Here is a 20387-nt window from a genome sequence, read left to right on the forward strand (position 1 = left end):
TTTACCTGGTGTTCTGGATAGATATATTGCAAATAATGAGAAAATGAAAAATTTAAACAGGCTTTCACTTGCTATACTTTATTCCAAAAATATTGAAATATCATAAGCCTTTTATATATAATCATTGAGTTTATCAAACATTTCTGAGTTTGGGCAAGTTACTTCTTCATGCTTCAGTTTCCTCATCTATTAAGGGATAATAATAATACCTATTTCCTAAAGTTGTTGTTAGGATTAAATGAGATAATATTTGTAAAGCATTTAAAATAATGCTTGTTGGCACAAGGGAAACGCCATATAAATGTTTGTTTAAAAAAATAAAAGAGAGGAAAACCTAAATGTTTTATATATATCTATCACTGGAAATGTAACATTTAGAAAAGAATGTAAATTGTAGAAAAGTGAATACATTTCCATGATGTGTTATGAAGAGGGTTATTTCAGTATTCTAGAATGAGGGGTATATTTTTTTTAGTCTACCAGGGAAATGTTAATTCTCAGACATGGCCACAAGGTGGTGTAGTTGCCATTCTCAGTCCTTTTGGGGGAGAAAAATTTGTCCATGAAAGCAGTTAAATTTTGAAGATTCTCAGGATGACTCCTGACAAAGCCAGAGAGCAGAATAAATTTGTTTTCATCAAAATTGTGTTATTAACTATAATATAGAAAAATTTATGAAAAAAGGTACATAAATGTAACTGTGAAAAAATGCTACTAAAATTCATACCTGCTGGAAAAAGGACTGAAGTAAGATTACTAGAACTGGGGGAAAAAAATCTACAAATCACCTCATTTTAGCTCCTTGATTATATAGGTGGATAAATTTAAGCCTGGAGATACTTGGAGATTAACTTACAATCAACCAGCAAGGTAGTAATAGATCCTAGAGTAAAGAGTGTGTTACTTGACACATAGTTCCATGTTTTTTATAGCACGCGTGGTCACATCGCAATCCTGCATCCTGTATCCTCCTAATTTAAACTCATGGCAGATTCAGCCACTAAGCTTTTGAAAGTAACCGTCTGTGTGTGTGTGTGTGTGTGTGTGTGTGTGTGTATACGTGTACACGTGCGCTGTATTCTTTCTTGTGAGTGATTGCCATGATTTGTATTCGTGGATATGGTGGTGACCAAAGGAAGTGGTAAAATAGAAAGTGGTAAGGGGGTAAAGGGGGAGAGGGGTAGTACATGAGGGTAAACGGGATCAAATATGTGGTTATGGAAGGAGAACTGACTCTGGGTGGTGAACACACAATGTGATATATAGATGATGTTTTACAGAATTGTATACTTGAAACCTATATAACTTGACTAACCATATAAACTTTAATTAAAGTCACCCCAATAAACTTTAATTTTAAAAAAAGTGATGGACATGGGTTTCACATAGGATTCCACTAAATCAACTATTGCTAGATTTTACTGGAAAGCTAGGTCAAGTGCTGAAAGAAAATAAGTATATATAAAGGTAGAAAGAGAAGTGAAGAAATTGAGTTCAAATAATATCTAAGTACTTAGAGTAATTTTGTAATTTGTTTATTTTCAGAATTGAAGCAAGTAGCCATTTTATCATTTTTTTCCTGAAAATTTCTCTAGTTCTTTACTATCATAATATTTGCCCCGCCCCCCCCCCCCTTTTTTTGGAAGGGAGTAAAGCTGGTGGATAGGAAAAGGATGATTTCTAAAAATAGATAAGTGAGAACATATGAAAACATAAAAGAGAATGAATAGAAATGAGAATAAATTGCGGTTTTTAGGCTATTGGAATGAACCACAGATTAAGCTGTTTTGCCACTAGGAATAGAGATTTTTTTTTTTTAGAGAATCCTCAATTTTTGGTCAGATAGAGAGTTGAAATATCATATTTGTTCTCACAGCAGCTCTCAAGACAGAGAGGGGCAGATGCCATTTTCATCTTAAATGGGAAATTAAAGTGACAAAGAAATTTAATTTGTTATTTAATCAATTATTATGTAATTTATTCAAAGTTATCAAATCAATAACAAATTTGGGGGTAAATTCTAGTTTATTCCAGTGTTACATCTACTAGTTGCTGCTCTTTAATTAAAATGACATTTAATGATGATTTTATGCACTTCTGTTGTTCAATATAGAAAACACAGACACCTTTATTGGAAACACATGAAACTAGTTACCGGAAATTTGATTCTAAAGCAGCTCCTCCCAAAAATATATCTCGAAACTTCACATCAGCTGATCAAGGCAAATCCAAAGGTACAAGAGACATTCTGTGGACACCTGCCAGAAGTACTTTACCTACACCATTACCAAAGGTTGGTTGCTAAAATTTCAAAAAAAGTAGTAATTTTTTAAATTAAAAAAGACAGTTCTGGTATCATATACCATGTATCTAGTATCAGACATAGAAAATCAATTTCTTGAAAGTTTCAATTTTTTGTGATACCAGCATGAAATGGTTTCTTTTCTTTTTTCTTAAATCACTGTCTACAACTTGATGGCATCTTGGGCAGATTCCATAACTTTCTAGCATTCACCAGTGCTTAGGTCTCTGATATGGGAAATCTGGTTCTGGCTTGACAGTTTCCAGTCTCATCCTAGTTACCTCCATCTGCTGTTTATTCCACATCATCTTGCTACTGGATCCTTTACTTAGCCATCTGCTCTTGTAGAGCAGAGACTATCAAAGTAGCTCAGTTCTAGCTATCTTCCACATGTCCACTTAATCCTTAGGGAATTCATTCAACCTTTCCATGATAAATGGCAGTGCAGAATGCTCCCTGCTTGAAGGCACTCCTGGTCTTTACAAGGCTGCTGTTAGAGTTATCTTCTCACTTGTCTTGGGAGTAGAGGAGAAAATTATCTCCACCTGTCTCTACCCCTCTTAAGATGAAATTTCATATCTTCCCCTCCCAGTTTTCTTAAATAACTGAGAAGAAGGGAGTTGTTTGGTGATTGTAGGGCCTGCTTTGACCACTTTTTAGTAAGACCCAGAGAAGGATCTGGCTTAAATCATAGGTTGCTTCCTTTAGAATATGGGTTGCTAACCCTTTTCCCCCTCGGCTTTGTGCCTCCATTGACAATTCTAGAGAAAAAGGAAGAGTCCCACTCACATCCTCATATCTATGTTGTTCACCTCATGGAAATTATGAAAATTAGTCCACATAGCTTAGAGAAGCTTTTATATAAAGTTATTTCGTTGTATTTACTATTATATTATTCAGAATATGAAATTATCTCCATTAAAGAATGGCCTTACTTTAAAAAATTTTTTTAATCTTTTTATTGAAATATATGCACAGATCTTTATGTAAGTTGATGAATTTTTATAAACCACACATAACATTATAACCTGTCCCTAGGAGTGAATTTGCTGGGTTATACATAATATGTTCCATCTTAATAGATACTGCCTGAGCTGTTTTCACTCGGATACAAAATGTGTGTGTGTTTTTCCCCCACATGAACCAATTCACCAACTCTCCTGACACCAACTGGGTGTGATACGATTTAATTAACTTCTGATAGTAGCTGGAGTTAATGTAGACCCCACAGGTTAAGGACTTAGTCCGACAAGACTGCCCCTACTTCAGAGGCCAGTCACAGTTCTGGCTTGCCTCTTGTACTACTGACCAACTGGCTATAAATTGGGGCTACCTATAATTTGGTTCAGTAATTTGCTAGAATGACTCACAGTTCTCAGGAAATTACCTATTTCCAGTTTATTATAAAGGATACAACTCAGTAACAGCCAAATGGAAAAGATACATATAGGACAAAGTATGAGTAAGGGGAACTGAGCTTCCATGCCCTGTCTGAAAGTGCCATCCTCCTGGTACTTCCATGTGTTCACCAACCTGGAAACTCTCTGAACCCCATTGTTTAGAGGTTTTATAAAAGTTCTTTAACTGGCATGATTGATTAAATCACTGACCTTCAGTGATTAATTCATTCTCCAATCACTGCCCTCCCAGGAGGTCAGGGGTAGGGCTGGAAGGTTCCAAACTTCTAATCATACCTTGCTCTTTCTGGCGACTACTCACCATCCTGAAGCTATCTAGGAGCCCCTTATCACTAGTTATTAGCATAAAATCAGGTACAGTTGAAAGGAGCTCATTATGAATAACAAAACACTCTCTCATCACATTATTGGGGCCCAAAACCAAATATTATACCAAAAGTTGCTCCTAGCTCCCCTATCACTTAGGAAATTATTAGAGTTTAAAAGTTCTGTGTCAGAAACCAGCGACAAAGACCAACTATATATTTCTTATTGTATCACACAGCAAATTTTGTGTTTTTTGTTTGTTTGTTTGTTTTTTTAATGATAGTACCAATTTACATTCTAGCTAGTAGTGAATGAGAGTTCTACTTGCCACCACATGGTGTTTTTCATCTTTTTTATTTTAGCCATTCTGGTGGCTGTGGTGACCTTAGTTTTTTTAAAAAAATAAACTTTTATTTTACAGTTAATTTTAGATTTACAGAAAAGTTACAAAGATAGTACAGAGAATTACTTTACATTTCTCATCTAGTTTCCTCATTGTTAATATCTTACATTACCATGTACATTTGTCAAAACTAAGAAACATACATTGGCACATTACTATTAACTAACTTTCAAACTTTATTTGGGTTTTATAGTTTTCCATTAATGTCCTCTTTCTCTTCCAGGATCCAATCTGGGGTATCATGTTGCATTTAACTGTCATGTCTCCCTAGTCTTGATCTTAATTTTTTTTTTAAAGATTTTATTGGGAAAGGGGAACAGGACTTTATTGGGGAACAGTATGTACTTCCAGGACTTTCCCAAGTCAAGTTGTTGTCCTTTCAGTCTTAGTTGTGGAGGGCACAGCTCAGCTCCAGGTCCCGTTGCGGTTGTTAGTTGCAGGGGGCGCAGCCCACCATCCCTTGTGGGAGTTGAACCGGCAACCTTGTGGTTGAGAGGACGCACTCCAACCAACTGAGCCATCCAGGAGCTCAGTGGCAGCTCAGCTCAAGGTGCCGTGTTCAATCTTAGTTGCGGGGGACGCAGCCCACCATCCCTTGGAGGAGTGGAGGAGTCGAACCGGAAATCTTGTGGTTGAGAGCCCACGCTCCAACCAACTGAGCCATCTGGCCACCTGGGAGCTGAGCGGCAGCTCATTGACTTCATTCTAGTTGTGGAGGGCACAGCTCGCTGGCCCATGTGGGAATCGAACCGGCAGCCCCATTGCCCAGAGCTTGTGCTCTAACCAACTGAATGATCTTAATTTTTAATACAGGCATTTATAGATATAAAGTTCTCTCTAAGTACTGATTTCACTGTATCCCATAAGTATGTTGTGTTTTCCTTTTCATTATTCTCAAAGTACTAATTTCCCTTGTAATTTATTCTTTGACCCATTGGTTATTTAGGAGTGTCATATTCTCACATTTGTGAATTTCCTAAGTATCCACCTAGTTGGTTTATAGTGTTGTTCCAGTATTATATTTCCTTACTGAGCTTCTGTCTAGTTGTTCTTTTTATTATTGAAAGTGGGGGTATGGAAGTATCCTGCTATTATTGTTGAATTATCTAATTTTCCCAGTTTTTGGTTCATATAGTTGGGGGCTATGTTTTTAGGTGTATATATACTTATAAGTGTTATCTTTTCTTGGTGGATTGACCCTTTTACCCTTATAAAATGTTCTCTTTGTTTCTAGTAACATTTTTTTGTTTTTAGAGTCTATTTTGTCTGACATTAGGATAGCCATTCTAGCTCTCTTTTGCTTACTATTTGTATAGTTGATCTTTTACCACCCTCTTACTTTTAACCTACTCTTGTTATTGAATCTAAAATGTGATTTTTTTAAACAATATATGAATGTTTAAAAAAATTGCAGTAAAAGGCATTACCATTAATCCCCCATCAAAACACTCTCCCTCAATTCAAACAAACTTATCCCATTGTTATTGCTACTTTCTGAAGCAGTTCTGGAAGTCCTCTTTTGTGTCTTTAGTTGTGCCGTTGTGGCTGCCTTGATGTCCTGAATTGATTCAAAACATTTACCTTTCATGATCATTTTGACTTTGGGGAAGAGCCAGAAGTCGCACGGTGCCAAATCTGGCTGCTCATGGCAACTCAGCTCCAGGGAAAACTGTTGTTCACACAGTCTTAGCTGTAGAGGGCACAGCCCACTGGCCCATGTGGGAATCGAACCTGTGACCTTGGTTTTATTTAAAGTTTTTGGTTAATCTGTCATTTGCCCCAACTGTTAATCATTGTCTCAGGGAGCTGCAAAGATAAAACACTTGCCTATAATTGTTTTTGACAAATGCTACTCCCTACCCCACACACACCAAGGATAAAACTTTTTGTAGTGAGTGAGCTCTGAGACAGGTCAAAAAAAGACTGCCTTATAAGTGAGGTCTTCCAGAGAACCACTAGATTGGTCAAGTAATGACAACTCTTTGGGAATAAAGCTTTGAAAGAACTCCTAGTTCTGTTCTGCTCTGTCTAGTGGCTGCCAGGATGGATCAGAAATGTGAGCTGTTATTTTTTAAGGTTAATGTGGAGCTAGAGTGGGGGATGGGAAGGAAAAGTTAAAATACCAAAAAACTTGCTGTTTTTACAGATGTTCAGCCATTTAAAAAAATAATCTCCAGGTTATGCCAAATAGTACCAGAACCAGAGTTCTGATACTATATCAATATTTTCTTTGCTTTCTGGGAGAGTGAATTTTGGGGGCTACTTACTCTGCCATTTTTGCTCATGTCACTGACCTTATTTTTTAGAGATACTTAAAAAAAATCATTAAACTTACTGGATAATATGGAATACTGGGTAAATATTGACTAATGTGAATTAAGGTTCCAACAAAACATAAGCAAACGTATTTTCTTATAAATCAGTAAGGATTTTTGTAGAAAGAGCAATGTTCATTCAGCTCTTTGGTATTAATAGTTACAAAAATTGAAGTCCCCCTTAAGATGTTTGACTGCTGAAGCTGTAGTGTCTTCCTCTCCTTCTCTCCCTCTGTCCTTCTTCCCCTTCCCATATTTTAAGCTCAAGGGAAGGAGAAAGAAAGTCCACTATTGTATATTTTTTGAAGAAACTTACAAAAGTTTTATTACCAAGGACATCTGAATTAAATTATTATCCAAAGTTCACACTTCATATACTTGCCAATAATAATGGAGAGTTATTGATTACTAAAGACTCAACTTGCTTTATTAGTAACGTGTGTTTTATTTGATGTGATAATGTATTGCTTTTCTTTATGGATAGGCATATACTGTGAAGACACCAACAAAACTAAATATTCAGCAGAGAGAAAACAGGAATGTACCCACTGAAGAAAGTAATAAAAAGAGAAAAATGGTCTTTGAGTTTGATTCTAATTCAGATAGTTCGGAAACTACTGATCTTCTGGTAAAAATATTGCAAATAGCATTTATTATTTGTTTACATTATTTGTCTACTTTATTTCTTGATATATACGTATAATAAGTGTACATAATAGCTATCATTGCAATACTGAAATACGGTGGAGCTCTACTGTAACAGAATTCTATGCTTTTGCAGCATTTTTTTAAAAGTTCAAATAATTGCTCTAAATTTCAAAAAACATGGCATTTTGAAATACTTGATATAGCATAGTTGGCATATGAGATTAACTATATTGTTTTTCAGCAGCGTGTTGTAAAGTAGTTTTAACCACATTTGCTTTTCTTTCTTTTTTCTTTTAAGAAAAGTTAGGTGAAAATTTTTAATCTTGCTGCAGTCAAATTTGTTATTCAGAGCCTCTCTTGATTTTGCATAATTTTACATGTTCCTTTATTTTACACCACTTATTGGTTGAAATCTTTATCAAGGTATTACTGTTTGACAATTATAACAGTCTTTATTTGGCAGATTGAGGTTATTTTGTCATAGTTTTCTTCCGTCTTTCTTCTTTCTTCTCTCTCCGTCCTCTTCTCGTCTCCTTTTTTCTTCCTTCCTCCTCTTCCTCCTCATATGGTAGGTAAACAGAATGTTAATAATAGTAGTGATTAATATTAATATTAATGATGGCAGCCCCCAAATTATATTTTTGTATATTTTTTTAAGAGCATGGTTTCAGAGGAAGAGACGTTGAAAAAACTACACAAGAATAATAATTCACCAGCTTCGCATCTTTATGCCAGAACAACAAAAAGGGTAGCTTTTAAATTTTATTTCAGACAATTTCAAAAATGGGGCTTTATTTTGTTTAATTAAACATACTTTGATTTTATTTTGTATTCAGACCCCTTCATCTCTAACAACCCCTGGATCTACACAGAAGTTTGGAGCTATGAAGAAAATGCAGGAGGACCGTTGGGCTGTAGTTGCTAAACTGGATAGGAAAAAGAAACTAAAGGAAGCAGAAAAGTTATTCGTTTAATTTCAAAGAGTCATTATGATTATGGAGCCTAAAAACAAAATTTGTAGTTAATTTTTTCTCATTTTCTAAAGAGCCAAATTTTTTCTGAAATTGATACTTTTATGATATTTGCGTAAATTATTTATTTATTTATATATTTATATTTTGACCTAATGTGAAATAACCACATGTTATCTGAAAACTTGTAATTGTATTCAGGTAATTAGATGATTATATTTTGTCTTTATCTTTTCTTGTATTCATGAAAACTGTTTTGGCTAAGTTTTCAAATTAGTAAAATTAGCCATTGAATGCTAGGAACAAATTATTGAGATATACTCTTTATTCTTTATTAAAATAGTTTGGATGCAAATAAATTCTTCTCCTTGATTCTGTGATGTCATCTGGATAGCTAATCATTAACATTCATTTTTAAAATCTTGAGATGAGATCCTTTTAGCCAAGTTGCACAGTTCTGAAGCAGCTTTACCTATTTATAAAATTGACAGATGGCTTTTAGTTGCCGGAAAAAGGGCTACACCAGTATGATTCCTTAAATTACTTCATTTATTCAACATTCATTAAGCAAATACTTATGGAGTATCTACTAAGAATGAAGCATGGTTCTAGATACTGGGGATACAACAGTGAACAAAACAGAAAAATAAATAAACCCTGTTCTTCTAGAGCTTACATGTTACTGAGGGAAATAGATAATAAAATAAATAAGCAAAACGTACAGTAATATATTAGTTAATGATGATTTCTAAGGAGAAATAAAACAGGGAAGAGTAAGTGTTAGGGAGTATGAACGGGGTTGAAATTTTATGTAGGATAGTCCTCACTGATATAACAGTTGAATAACAAGCCTGTAGCTATCTTGGGGAAAATATTTTTGGCAAAAGGAATAGGAAGTACAAATGCCCAGAGGTGGGGTGTGCCTGGTATATCTGGGAAGCAACAAGCAGCAAGGAGTCCATTGTAGGGAGAGCAGAAGGAGAAAAGACCTGGTAGTTAACAGGATGGGAAGTTGGGGTGGGCAGGTTGTATAGTGTTCGTAGGCCACTGTAAGAACTTTGGCTATTACCCTGAATAAGATGTGAAATTGGTAGATTTTTTTGAGCAAAGAAGAGCTCTGAATCATGTTTTAACATCAGGATCTTTCTGACTGCTATACTGAGAATAGATTATGAAAAGAGGACCAAATGCTAAAACAGAGAAAACAGGAGATTATTTTAATAATGCATATGAGAGATGGCAGTGACTTGAGTAAGAGTGAGAGCAGCATGGGAGTAAATCGGTCAACTTCTGGATCTATTTTGAAGATTAGATGTGGGATGTGATAAGAAAGAGAAAGGACCAAGGATAACGTGAGTATTTTTTGCTGAGCAATGTAATTTTGGACTTGTTAGGTTTGAAATGCCTATTAGACATTCAAATGGAGCTGGTAAGTTGGCTTCCAGACAGGTCCACAGGGTAGGGATATAAATTTGGGAGTCAACAACATATTTAAAGCTATCAGACTGGATGAGAACATGTATAGTCATGAGAGTAACATTACCTAGAAAGAGAAACGATAAGAGAGATGAGAAAGAACCATCAAAGGATTCACCAGAATGATAGTGAAGCCAAGCAAGAAAGTATTTCAAAGAAGAGGGAGTGATAAATTGTGTTAAATACTGTGCAGAGATAAAGTAAAATTGATTAATGTGTTGTTAATGCGGAGATCTTTGGTGATCTTAACAATGGCAGTTTCAGTGAACTGGAATTTGATTGGAGGAGGCAATTAAGGAGATTAGGGGAGGAGAGAAAGTGGAGACAGTGATCTTCATCGAGAGTAAGAAATTCAAGAAGCTATACCTTAAAGGGAAAAGGATAAATGGGACAGTACCTAGAAAGGGAGTGGGTTAAGAGAAGATTTTTAAAATAAATTTCTGTTTCAATTACAGATGACATACAACATTTTATTAGTTTCAGGTGTACAAGATAGTGATTTAGAGATTTATATATTCCTTCTGCTATACTTTACATCTGGACTATTTTGTAACTGCCATTTTGTACATCTTAATCTTTTCCCCTTTTTCACCCATCCCCTAATCCCCTTCCATCTGGCAAGAATCAGGTTTGTTCTCTTTGAGTTTGTTTCTGTTTTGTTTGTTCATTTATTTTGTTTTTTTAGATTCTGTGTATAAGTGAAATCATATGGTATTTGTCTTTGACTCTTTTCACTTAGCATAATACTCTTTAGGTCCATCCATATTGTTGCTAATGGCAACGTTTCATTCTTTTTCATGGCTGAGTAATAATATTCCATTGTATTAGGTTGGTGCAAAAGTAATTGTGGTTTTTGCAATTTTTTTGAACCTTTTAAATCACAATTACTTTTACACCAACCTAATACATATGTACCACATGGAGAAGATTTTTTTTTAAGCTGTAAGAATTAATAGCGTGTTTAAATAATTAAGGAAAGATTCCGGGTAAGGGGAAATGATTATGGAGGAGAGAACAGGAAGATTTCATTTTTGTTTTTGTAGAATGTCCTATAATAGGCAAGAGGGATGGACTCCAGTGGAAAACTAAAGTGCTGGGCCTTAGCTGGGAGAATAGACTTATAGTAACAAGACGAGAGGAAAACTATGTGGCACAAGGCAGTGGTAAGTGGATGGCAGTTTGTAGAGGTTTTAGTTCCATAGTTTCAATTTTCCTAGTGGAGGAAAAAATGTTGGAGGTTGTGGAAAGAAGAGTAGGCATCATCTAATAAAATAGGGAAGCGAATGGACTTTATAAAAACAACTGAGGAATGGATAAAAATAGTTTTAGAGTTGTCTATAACAATTTTGTTGTAGTAGAATTATAATTCTCTTATTGTGGGGAATTGTGTTTGTAGGAAAGATTAGCCAAGAAAAAATGGAAATGCAGAAATTATAAACACTACAGAAATTATATTCCTCCTTCAATTTGTATGCCTCTGATTACTGGCTATGGTCTTGAGATTTCTAGTTTTTGATTCTCTTAATTGGAATTCTCTTAATCTCTTGATTCTCTTAATTGGAATTTTATAATTAATCTCCTGAGCAGGTATTTTCTTGGAGGATTATTAGTCTTGATAACATATTTCACATGTAAAGTTAAATATTTTCAAACATTTAAAAATAAAGACAGTTGTATTAGTTAATACTAGGTTCTCTGGCTAATCTTTCATCAACCACTCACTTTATCTGAAGTCCAATATAAATGTTCCTATTTAGGGAGCAGCATTCCTCCAGACAGTGATTCAGGAACCCTGGCTCCTTCCAACTTCTAGTTCTGCCGTCTTCAATCACTGGCTTTCAAGGCTGCTGCAAAGGGAAAACACCATGGAGGATCCACGTGGGAAGTTTTTAATGATCCAGATCTGCAATGGATGTGTATCTCCACCCATATTCCACTTTCTGGAACCACATCAGATGAGCACACCCAACTTCAAGATAGTCTGACCCATTTCTAGTTATTCCTCAGGAGATCAGGGAATAGGGTCAGGTAGACAACTAATCAATCTGTCATAATTAGTTTACACTTCTGTAAATTTTCAAATATTGTATATCCTTACTTTAACACAGGATGAGTTAGTTAAGGCTCTTACATTTTAAAAGATTGCTTCTTGCTGTCATAGCCCATTTTTAGGTTGGTAGGAAACTCTTGCTGTCCTTGACTCATTCTTTGAAGGAGTGACTTAATCAGATTGATGGGCATATGGAACCCAGGCTTCTCTTTTTTCTTGGGTGTGGAGCTTCCTGCAGAGGGCACATGATTTGCTCCATGCTGTGTTTTACAGGGCAGGCTTTGCCCCTGCAGGTGGAAGGGTAGTTCTATAGTGAGGGGATAAGTTTAATTCAGGAGAGTATTAGCATATCCCAGTATTTTGATGAGTAGGTAAAATATTTTGAGAAGGAAATAGAGTGGAATTTGGGGGAGCTAACTAACATACTAATATTGAATCTTGGCTGTGTCTTTGGTGGTTCTGTTCTGAACAGGAGCCCCATAGAAGTTTCCAATTGGTGGGTCATTGTAATCTATGGTAGCCTTGTTTGTATATGAATTCCATTTTTATAGTAATAGATTGTAGGTTCTGGATATTGAATGAATGGTATATTCAATAAGTTTTGTCTGAAGCAAAAATGAACACCTCAGGGTGCCTGTAGGCCCCAGGCCCCAGGGGGTAGGAGGGTAGGATGAGGGCAAAATCTGTAAAAGGGGTCAAATGTATGGTGACGGATAGAAACTAGACTCTTGGTGGTGAGCATTCCATAGTGTGTACAGATCTTGAATTATAGTGTATACCTGAAACTTATATAATGTTATTAACCAATGTTACCGCCACAAAAAAGAAAAGGATGAGAAAATCAAACCAGAAGAAATAGCAACATAAAGAATGAGATGAAGAATAATTAGGAAAATCAGACCAGGGTGACTTCATATAGGGTGTTGTGTGTTAATATTACAAAGCTTGGACTTTTTTGGTATGGAAAATAGAATAGACTTTAAGCAAGGAAAGTAAGACTATTATCTCAAACATGGTATTTTAAAATTTAAATTTTACAAAAGGGTATTAAGTATAAAGTCTCCAAACTCTGTCATTTATCTCTCCAGTTGCAAACGACTTTTGTTTTAGAAAGATCATTTAAGAAAGATTTTTTAGAAAGATCATTTAAGGTAAATTGGTATGAAGTATGGGCTATTGCAGCTGTTGAAGTAGTCCAGGTGAGAGATGGGAAAATTTCTTAGGCTGAAAGTTTAAGTTCCAAACTTTTAGATTAGATCTAATATGTCTTAAGAAAAATATCCATAACTTTATCTCTCTACTTCTAAAATATCTACTTCATGTAAATGTAAAAATTAATGATGTCAAGAGCAAGTTGCTTTGGTTGATATAAAGGTTAGAAATAAATTATTCATAAATCAGGCAACCAGAATTCAGTATAATTAATAGTCCACAGGCTTTAGTAGTACATCAGGAACTTTAATCAGGGCAGGTCAACTGTGGGTTAGAAGTAGGAAATGACAAACAGGAGATAGATAAGACTTAACATTATTTAAGTTATGAAATCATAGAGTTTAGAGCTGGAGGGAACTAAAAAGATCATTTAATTTCAATAGATAATTTGAGGCCTATAAAAGCAATCAAAATTAAAAGGAAAAGATAGTTCTAAAAATGACTTAATTTCTGTATTCATATACAAAATTTACATCAATGCATAATCACATAAAATCTTAGTGCCCTCTTTTTCTTTTACTTTTTTCCTTACCTACTCTCTTGCCATCTCCACACACATCAGGGTTCCCCTCCACCAAATTCCCCTCTCGTAGGTAACCTCTGAGAAGAACGTAGGATATATCCTCCCGTTTTTCCCCATGACATAGATGTAGATATAAATGTAATGTATTTAGTTATATTTTTACATATGCGTGCATATACACAGTGTTCTCTGGTCACGGTTAATTTACAAAAATGGGATAATGAATACTTTTAAGAATCTTGCTTTACTCAGTATCTTATGGAAATCTCTAAAACGTTATGGTTCTGATTCATTCTTTTGAATGGCTGTGTAATATTTCATGAAGATACCATCATTTAGCTATGTATTAGAGTGTGGTAGAAACTTTTATGACCACTTGTATCTAGCTCTTCTCTCCTTCAAGGCACATGAGAAGATTACACTTCTCCTCCACTTTGGTGAGGCTATATGATAAGTTCTGGCCAATGGATTTTAGGTGGAAGTGATGTGCATTAATTACTTCTGTGCCAGAGTGTTTGATTAAGAGCGTGAGACCCTCTATCACACTCTTCCTCTGGCTGCAGCAATTTGTGATGTTACAGATGATAAAACCTCTGTCATCCCTAGGTCCCTGAGTAAAAATTACATGGAATAAAGTTCCTCCATGAACCCATCATGGTCATGTGATATGAATAAGAAGTAAGACTTTGTGATCTTAAGCCCTTGAGAGTTTGGGGTTGTTTGTTATTGTTGGCATAACCTATTCTATCTTCACTAATATAATGGAAACTCAGTTTTCAGTTTTCTGCACTACAAACAATGCTAATATTAGTGCTTTTATTTCTAGAGGGTAAATTACTAATTTTGAAATTCATTGACCTATAGATATATATTAAAAAATTTAATAAATGTTGCCTAGGAGTGATAGTAAAATATATAATCACTGGTGTGGAAATATGTATTAAATGTGTAAATCATTACATAAATAAAACTTGAAAATATGTTCTATGATAAAGATATATCCTACAAATTAAAGATTATTTTCTTATAAAACTGCTAACTAAGTGATATAAACTGTAGTATAGATCATTTAATTATTCTAATTTCCAAATTATTTTTTAAAAATTATTGCTGTTATTTACTTGATGTGGCTGTCTGTAGTTAAAAGAAGCCTCTGTCTGAACTATGATTTGTGCAAGTAAAATGCAGCATTTTCCCCCCAGTGACTTTCCCAGTAAATTGATAGGCATTAAATGACCTAGTGTCAAAAAGTAGAGAATTTCTCTTTTTACCAACAATATTGTTCATAGTTCCGGTGCTGAATCCTCTGTCAGCTTATATGAAATTAACAGCTATTAAGTTAAAACTTCTCTAGCCCTTATAATAGTACCTGAGAATTTTGTATATTTTGTTTATCAGCTAAATCACAAATATATCTTATCAGATTATCATGTTTAATGAACTCAAAGCTAATTCTTCAGGCCAGACCACAGGTAGGGTGTGTCAGTTAAAAATACGGGGTTTGTTTGACCGGCTGAGTTTGGGATCCTAGCTTTGCCATTCAAGTTCTGAGTGAGCTCTCTGCGGCTCAGTTTTCTGGTCTGTAAAATGGTGGTGATTATAACTAGAGAAAATGAGTTAATAGACATTTTGAAAGGTCTAGCACAAAGCAAGTGCTAATAATAGTTCTCATTTTTATTAATAAAATCCATGTTATGAATGCCCACGATAGATGGGCTTTCAGTGGGTTTTAATGAATTTGGCTTACCATATGAAGGTGAAAATTCAACAGGGAGAGTGAAAAAGGAGGACCTGTACTGTAGGAGATCCCTAGCTCCAAATTGGCCCTGTGGTCTCTCCCCATCCTTAGAAGCCTCCTTCTTGTCATGGAAGTACCTGAAGTGTCAGCAGAACCCATACTGCTAGACACCAGTAGCTATTATCACCCACGTGCTTCACCCAGGTGTTTTGAAAACTGATGTTAACTTGGAGGTTGCAGTTCCTACAGATGCACACATGACGGCTACCCCAGGGCAGTTCTGGCCAGTAATAGTTGGCGACAGTATGAAAGGCCCATTTGGCATGGAGTATTGGTCTACTGGTGCCAGCTCCACTGGTTGAGTGCTCTCTGCCTTGCGCAGTCTACATCTGCTTTAGAGGCCTCAGGGAATGGTGTCTGGTGCATGGGAGCCAAGTCAGGTTAGCTGGCAGGCCAGCAGGTGGCTGGACCCAAGGATAGCCCCAGGCAGCATGATCTGCGGCACCCAGGATCCAGAAAGGGGGCATGGGTGTGGCATGGTCTGGCCCTCCAGATACCCTGTGGCAGAGGGAAGATGATGATACCTGGGGGGGCTGAAGATTTTTGTCTAATGAATTTGTATCCCACAACCTTGATAAGCTCACTTATTTGTTCCAATAGCATTTTTGTAGATTCCTTAGAATTTCTGTGTAGATGATCATATCATCTATGGATAAAGACATTTTTACTTCTTCGTCTTCAACCGATATGCTTTCTATTTCTTTTTTGCCTTGTTGCATAGGCTAGTATGTCTAGTACAATGTTGTATACAAAAGGTGAGAGAGGGCATCCTCACCTTTCCCCAATTATTTAATCATAAATTGATATTAGATGGCTTTTATGAGGTCAAAGAAGTTCATTCTATTACTAATTTGCTTGAAGTTTTATCATGAATAAACGTTGAATTTTCTCAGGCATTTTCTGCATTTTTGGGGATAATCATGTGGTATTTCAATTTTAGTCTGTTAATGTGGTGAGTTACATGGATTTTTTCATCTGAAACCAATTTTGCTTTCCTGGGATAAACCTCACTTGGTCAAGATATATTATTATTTTTGTATTTTATTGGATTCCATTTGCTAACATTTTTGTGAAACATTTTTGCATCTATGTTTTTGAAAGATGTTGGCCTCTAGTTTTCTTGTTTTGTATGTTTTTGTTTGGTTTGCTTCAAGGTAATGCTGGCCTTATAACATGAGTGGAGGATTGTTCCCTCATTCTCAATTTTTAGAAAGAGTTTGTGTCAAATTTGTATTATTTCTTTCCTAAATGTTTGATAGACTTCACCAGCAAAATCATCTGGGAGTGGAGTTTTCTTTGAGATAATATATTTAATTATAATATAAGCTTATTTGATAAATATGTGGCTATTTAGAGTTACTAGTTTTTCTTGAACTAGTTTTGATAATTTGTATTCTTCATGAAATATGTCTTTTTTCTTCTAAGTTGTTGAGTGTATTTCTAATAAAGCTGTTAATAATATTCTCTTATCTTTTAATGTTTGTAGGATCTGTAGTGAGGGCTCTTTTTTATTCTTGATTTTGGTGACTTGTGTCTATTTCTCTTGAGTGGTTTACTTAGATATTTATGGATTTTATTGATCTCTTCCAGAAAAACTTTCAGTTTTATTGATTTTTATCTTTTTTATTTCTTTGATTTCTGTTGTCATATTTATTTTTTTCCTTTATTTTGCTTAATTTGGTTTTAATTTGATTTTTTTTTTTAAAAAAAGGTGGAAGCTTAAATAATTGATTTGAGACCTTTGTTCTTTTCTAGTTTTTACATTTAAGGCTATAAATTTGTTTCTAAGCACTACATTAGCTGCATCCCACAAAGTTTAATATGTTGTGTTTTCATTTATGTTTAAAATAATTTCTAATTTCTCTTGTGATTTTTTTCTTTGAACTATTGAATATTAAAAGTATGTTGTTTAATTTCCAAATATTTGGGGATTTTCCAGATATCCTCTGTTGTCGTTATTTAGTTTGATTCCATTTTGGTCAGAACCTACACTCAGTAGCATTACACTATTTTAAAATTTTTTTTGACACTTGTTATATGACCCAGAATATAGTCTATCTTGGTGACTGTCCCATGTGCACTCATGTGCATTTGTAAAGAATATACGCTCTGCTATTGGTGGGTAAAATGTTCTATGTATGTAAATTAGTATAAGTTAGTTTATAGGGTTGTTCAAGTTTTCTATATCCTTTCTGATATTTTGTGTACTTATTCAATTACTGAGAGAAAAGTGTTGACATTTTAATTATCATATGTACATTATCTGTTTCTCCTTTTAATTGATCAATTTTTATTTTATATATTTTGAAGTTTGATTTTAGGTGCATCCACATTTAGGATTGCTTTTCTTCTTGAATTTGCCCTTTTATCATTATAAAATGTCCCTCCTTATTCATAGAATGTGTATTGCTTTCAAGTTTACTTTAATATTAATATAGCCATTTCAACTTTTTAAAAATCAATGTTTGCATAGTATATCTTTTTTCATCCTTTTATTTTCAAACTATATGTGTCTCTATATGTAAAGTGGGTTACTTGTAGACAGAATATGGTCAGTCCTGATTTTTAAATCTAATCCAATCATCTTAGTATCTGAATGTTTAAACCATTTACATTTAATGTAATTATTGATATGGATAGGTTTAATTTTACTATCCTGCCATTTTTTTATATTCGTTTTCATCTGTTCATTGTTCCTTTTTTCTAGGTTTTTATTTTCCTTTGGATTACTTTAATATTGGCATGATTCCATTTTATCTTCACCATTGGCTTTTTAAAAATTAATAGACTTTATTTTTTAGAATGGTTTTAGATTCATAACAAAATTGAGTGGAACATACAGAGGTTTTCCATAACCATGTGCACCCACACATGCATAGCCTCTCTCTCTATTAACATCCTGCACCAGGGTGGTACAATTATTATAACTGATGAACCTTTATCAATACATCATTATCTAAAGTCCACAGTTTACATTAGGATTCACTCTTGGTGTACATTCTGTGGGTTTTAACAAATGTATAATGACATGTAGCCACTATCATAGTATCATACAGAATATTTTCAGTGCCCTAAAAAGTCCTCTGTGCTCTGCCCATTCATCCTTCCCTACCCCCAAACCCTGGTAACTGCTGATCTTTTTAATAGTTTTGTCTTTTCCAGATTGTCATATAGATGGAATCTTACAGTATTTAGCCTTCCCAGATTGGCTTCTTTCACTTAGTAATATACACTTAGGCCTCCTCCATATCTTTTCATGGCTTGATAACTCCCTTCTTTTAAGCACTGAATAATATTCCATTGTCTTGATATACCACCGTTTATTTATCTTTTCACCTCCTGAAGGACATTTGGTTGTCTCCAAGTTTTGGCAGATATGAACTGCTGTAACATCCATGTGCACATTTCTGTTTGGATATAAATTTTCAGTTCCTTTGGGTAAATGACAAGGAGCATGATTATCTTGTGGTAAGATATGTTTAGTTGTGTAAGAAACTGCCAAACTGTCTTCCAAAGTGTCGGTACCATGTTGCAATCCTACCAGCAATGAATGAGAGTTCCTGTTGCTCCACATTCTCCCCAGCATTTGGTGTTGTGAGTGTTCAGATTTTGGCCATTCTAATAGATGTGTAGTAATATCTCATTGCTGTTAGATTTTGCAATTCCCTGATGACATCTTCTCATATGCTTGTTTGCCATCTGTATGTCTTTTGTTTGTTTGTTTGTTTTTTTAGGAATCCACATTTTTTTTGGTGAGGTATCTGTTCAGGCTTTTTGTCCATTTTTAAATCAGGTTGTTAGTTTTTTATTGTCAAGTTTTAAGAGTTCTTCGTATATTTTGGATAATAATCTTTCATCTGTCTTTTATTTTTTTGGTAAAAAAATGAACAATCCAATTTATTGTCATTGAGTACAGATGTAAATGTGTTCATTCATTCAAGAAATATTTATTGAGTGTTTTCTATAAGCCAGGAAGTAAAACAAAAGATACAATCCACTCTTATGCAAACCTTATCTATAATGCTAATGCCATGCCTTCTACAGAAATTTGGGGAGAAGGCATTCCTAACATGAAAAAAAGCTGTCATTTTCTGATGTCATACTGCTACTCTATCATGTGACTATTAATTTATGCTGTGAATATCTGATATGTCTTTTGCAAATATTTTTTCCCAGTCTGTCTTCTCATTCTTTTGACACTATTGACTTTTTAGCTTACTTTAATTGTTAGTGGTTGCTCTAGGATTGTCAATATACATCTTTAATGTATCATAGTTTACCTTCAAATACTATTATAGTACTTCATACCGTGTTTCCCTGAAAATAAGACCTAACTGGTCCATCAGCTCTAATGAGTCTTTTGGAGCAAAAATTAATATAAGACCTGGTATTATATTATGTTATATTATGCTATGTTATGTTATATTGTATTACCCAGTCTTACATTAAAATAAGACCAGGTCTTATGTTAATTTTTGCTCCAAAAGACTCATTAGAGCTGATGGTCCAGCTAGGTCTTATTTTCGGGGAAATGTGGTATATAGTATAAGAACCTTACAGAAATATATTTCTATTTCCCATTTCTGTCCTTTGTTCTGTTCTTGACATATAATTCACTTCTACATATGTTATAAACCCCATAATACATTGCTTGTTATCTTTGCTTTAAGCTTTCAGTTGTCATTTTTTAAAGTTAGGTGAAATTCACATAATAAAATTACACATTTTAAAGTGAACAATTCTGTGATATTTAATATATTCACAGTGTTGTGCAAGCACTGCTTTTTATCTAATTCCAAATCATTTTCCTCACCCCAAAATGAAAGCCTGTACTCATTAAGTTGTTATTTCCCATTTCCCACTCCCCCCAGCCCATGATAACTACCAGTTGACTTTCTTACTCTATGGGCTTACCTAGTCTGTATGTTTAAAATAAATGCAATCATACCATATGTGATCTTTTGT

The 20387-nt window shown here is 34.6% G+C and overlaps 1 protein-coding gene across 1 annotated transcript in view; it reads left to right on the forward strand.

Annotated features, from left to right (window-relative positions):
• The window catches only part of SYCP1 (synaptonemal complex protein 1), an 81188-nt gene extending 72504 nt beyond the window's left edge, over positions 1–8684 (forward strand). The window contains exons 29-32 of the mRNA XM_019730552.3: positions 2114–2293; positions 7229–7372; positions 8051–8140; positions 8229–8684. Of these exons, the coding sequence (XP_019586111.3) occupies positions 2114–2293; positions 7229–7372; positions 8051–8140; positions 8229–8366 (552 nt within the window). The 3' untranslated portion in view covers positions 8367–8684. The remainder of the gene's footprint in view (positions 1–2113; positions 2294–7228; positions 7373–8050; positions 8141–8228) is intronic.
• Positions 8685–20387: the final 11703 nt, after the last annotated feature.

The sequence above is a fragment of the Rhinolophus sinicus genome, chromosome 7, assembly GCF_057876585.1.
Source record: "Rhinolophus sinicus isolate RSI-liver-muscle chromosome 7, RSI-T2T, whole genome shotgun sequence".
NCBI lineage: Eukaryota > Metazoa > Chordata > Mammalia > Chiroptera > Rhinolophidae > Rhinolophus > Rhinolophus sinicus.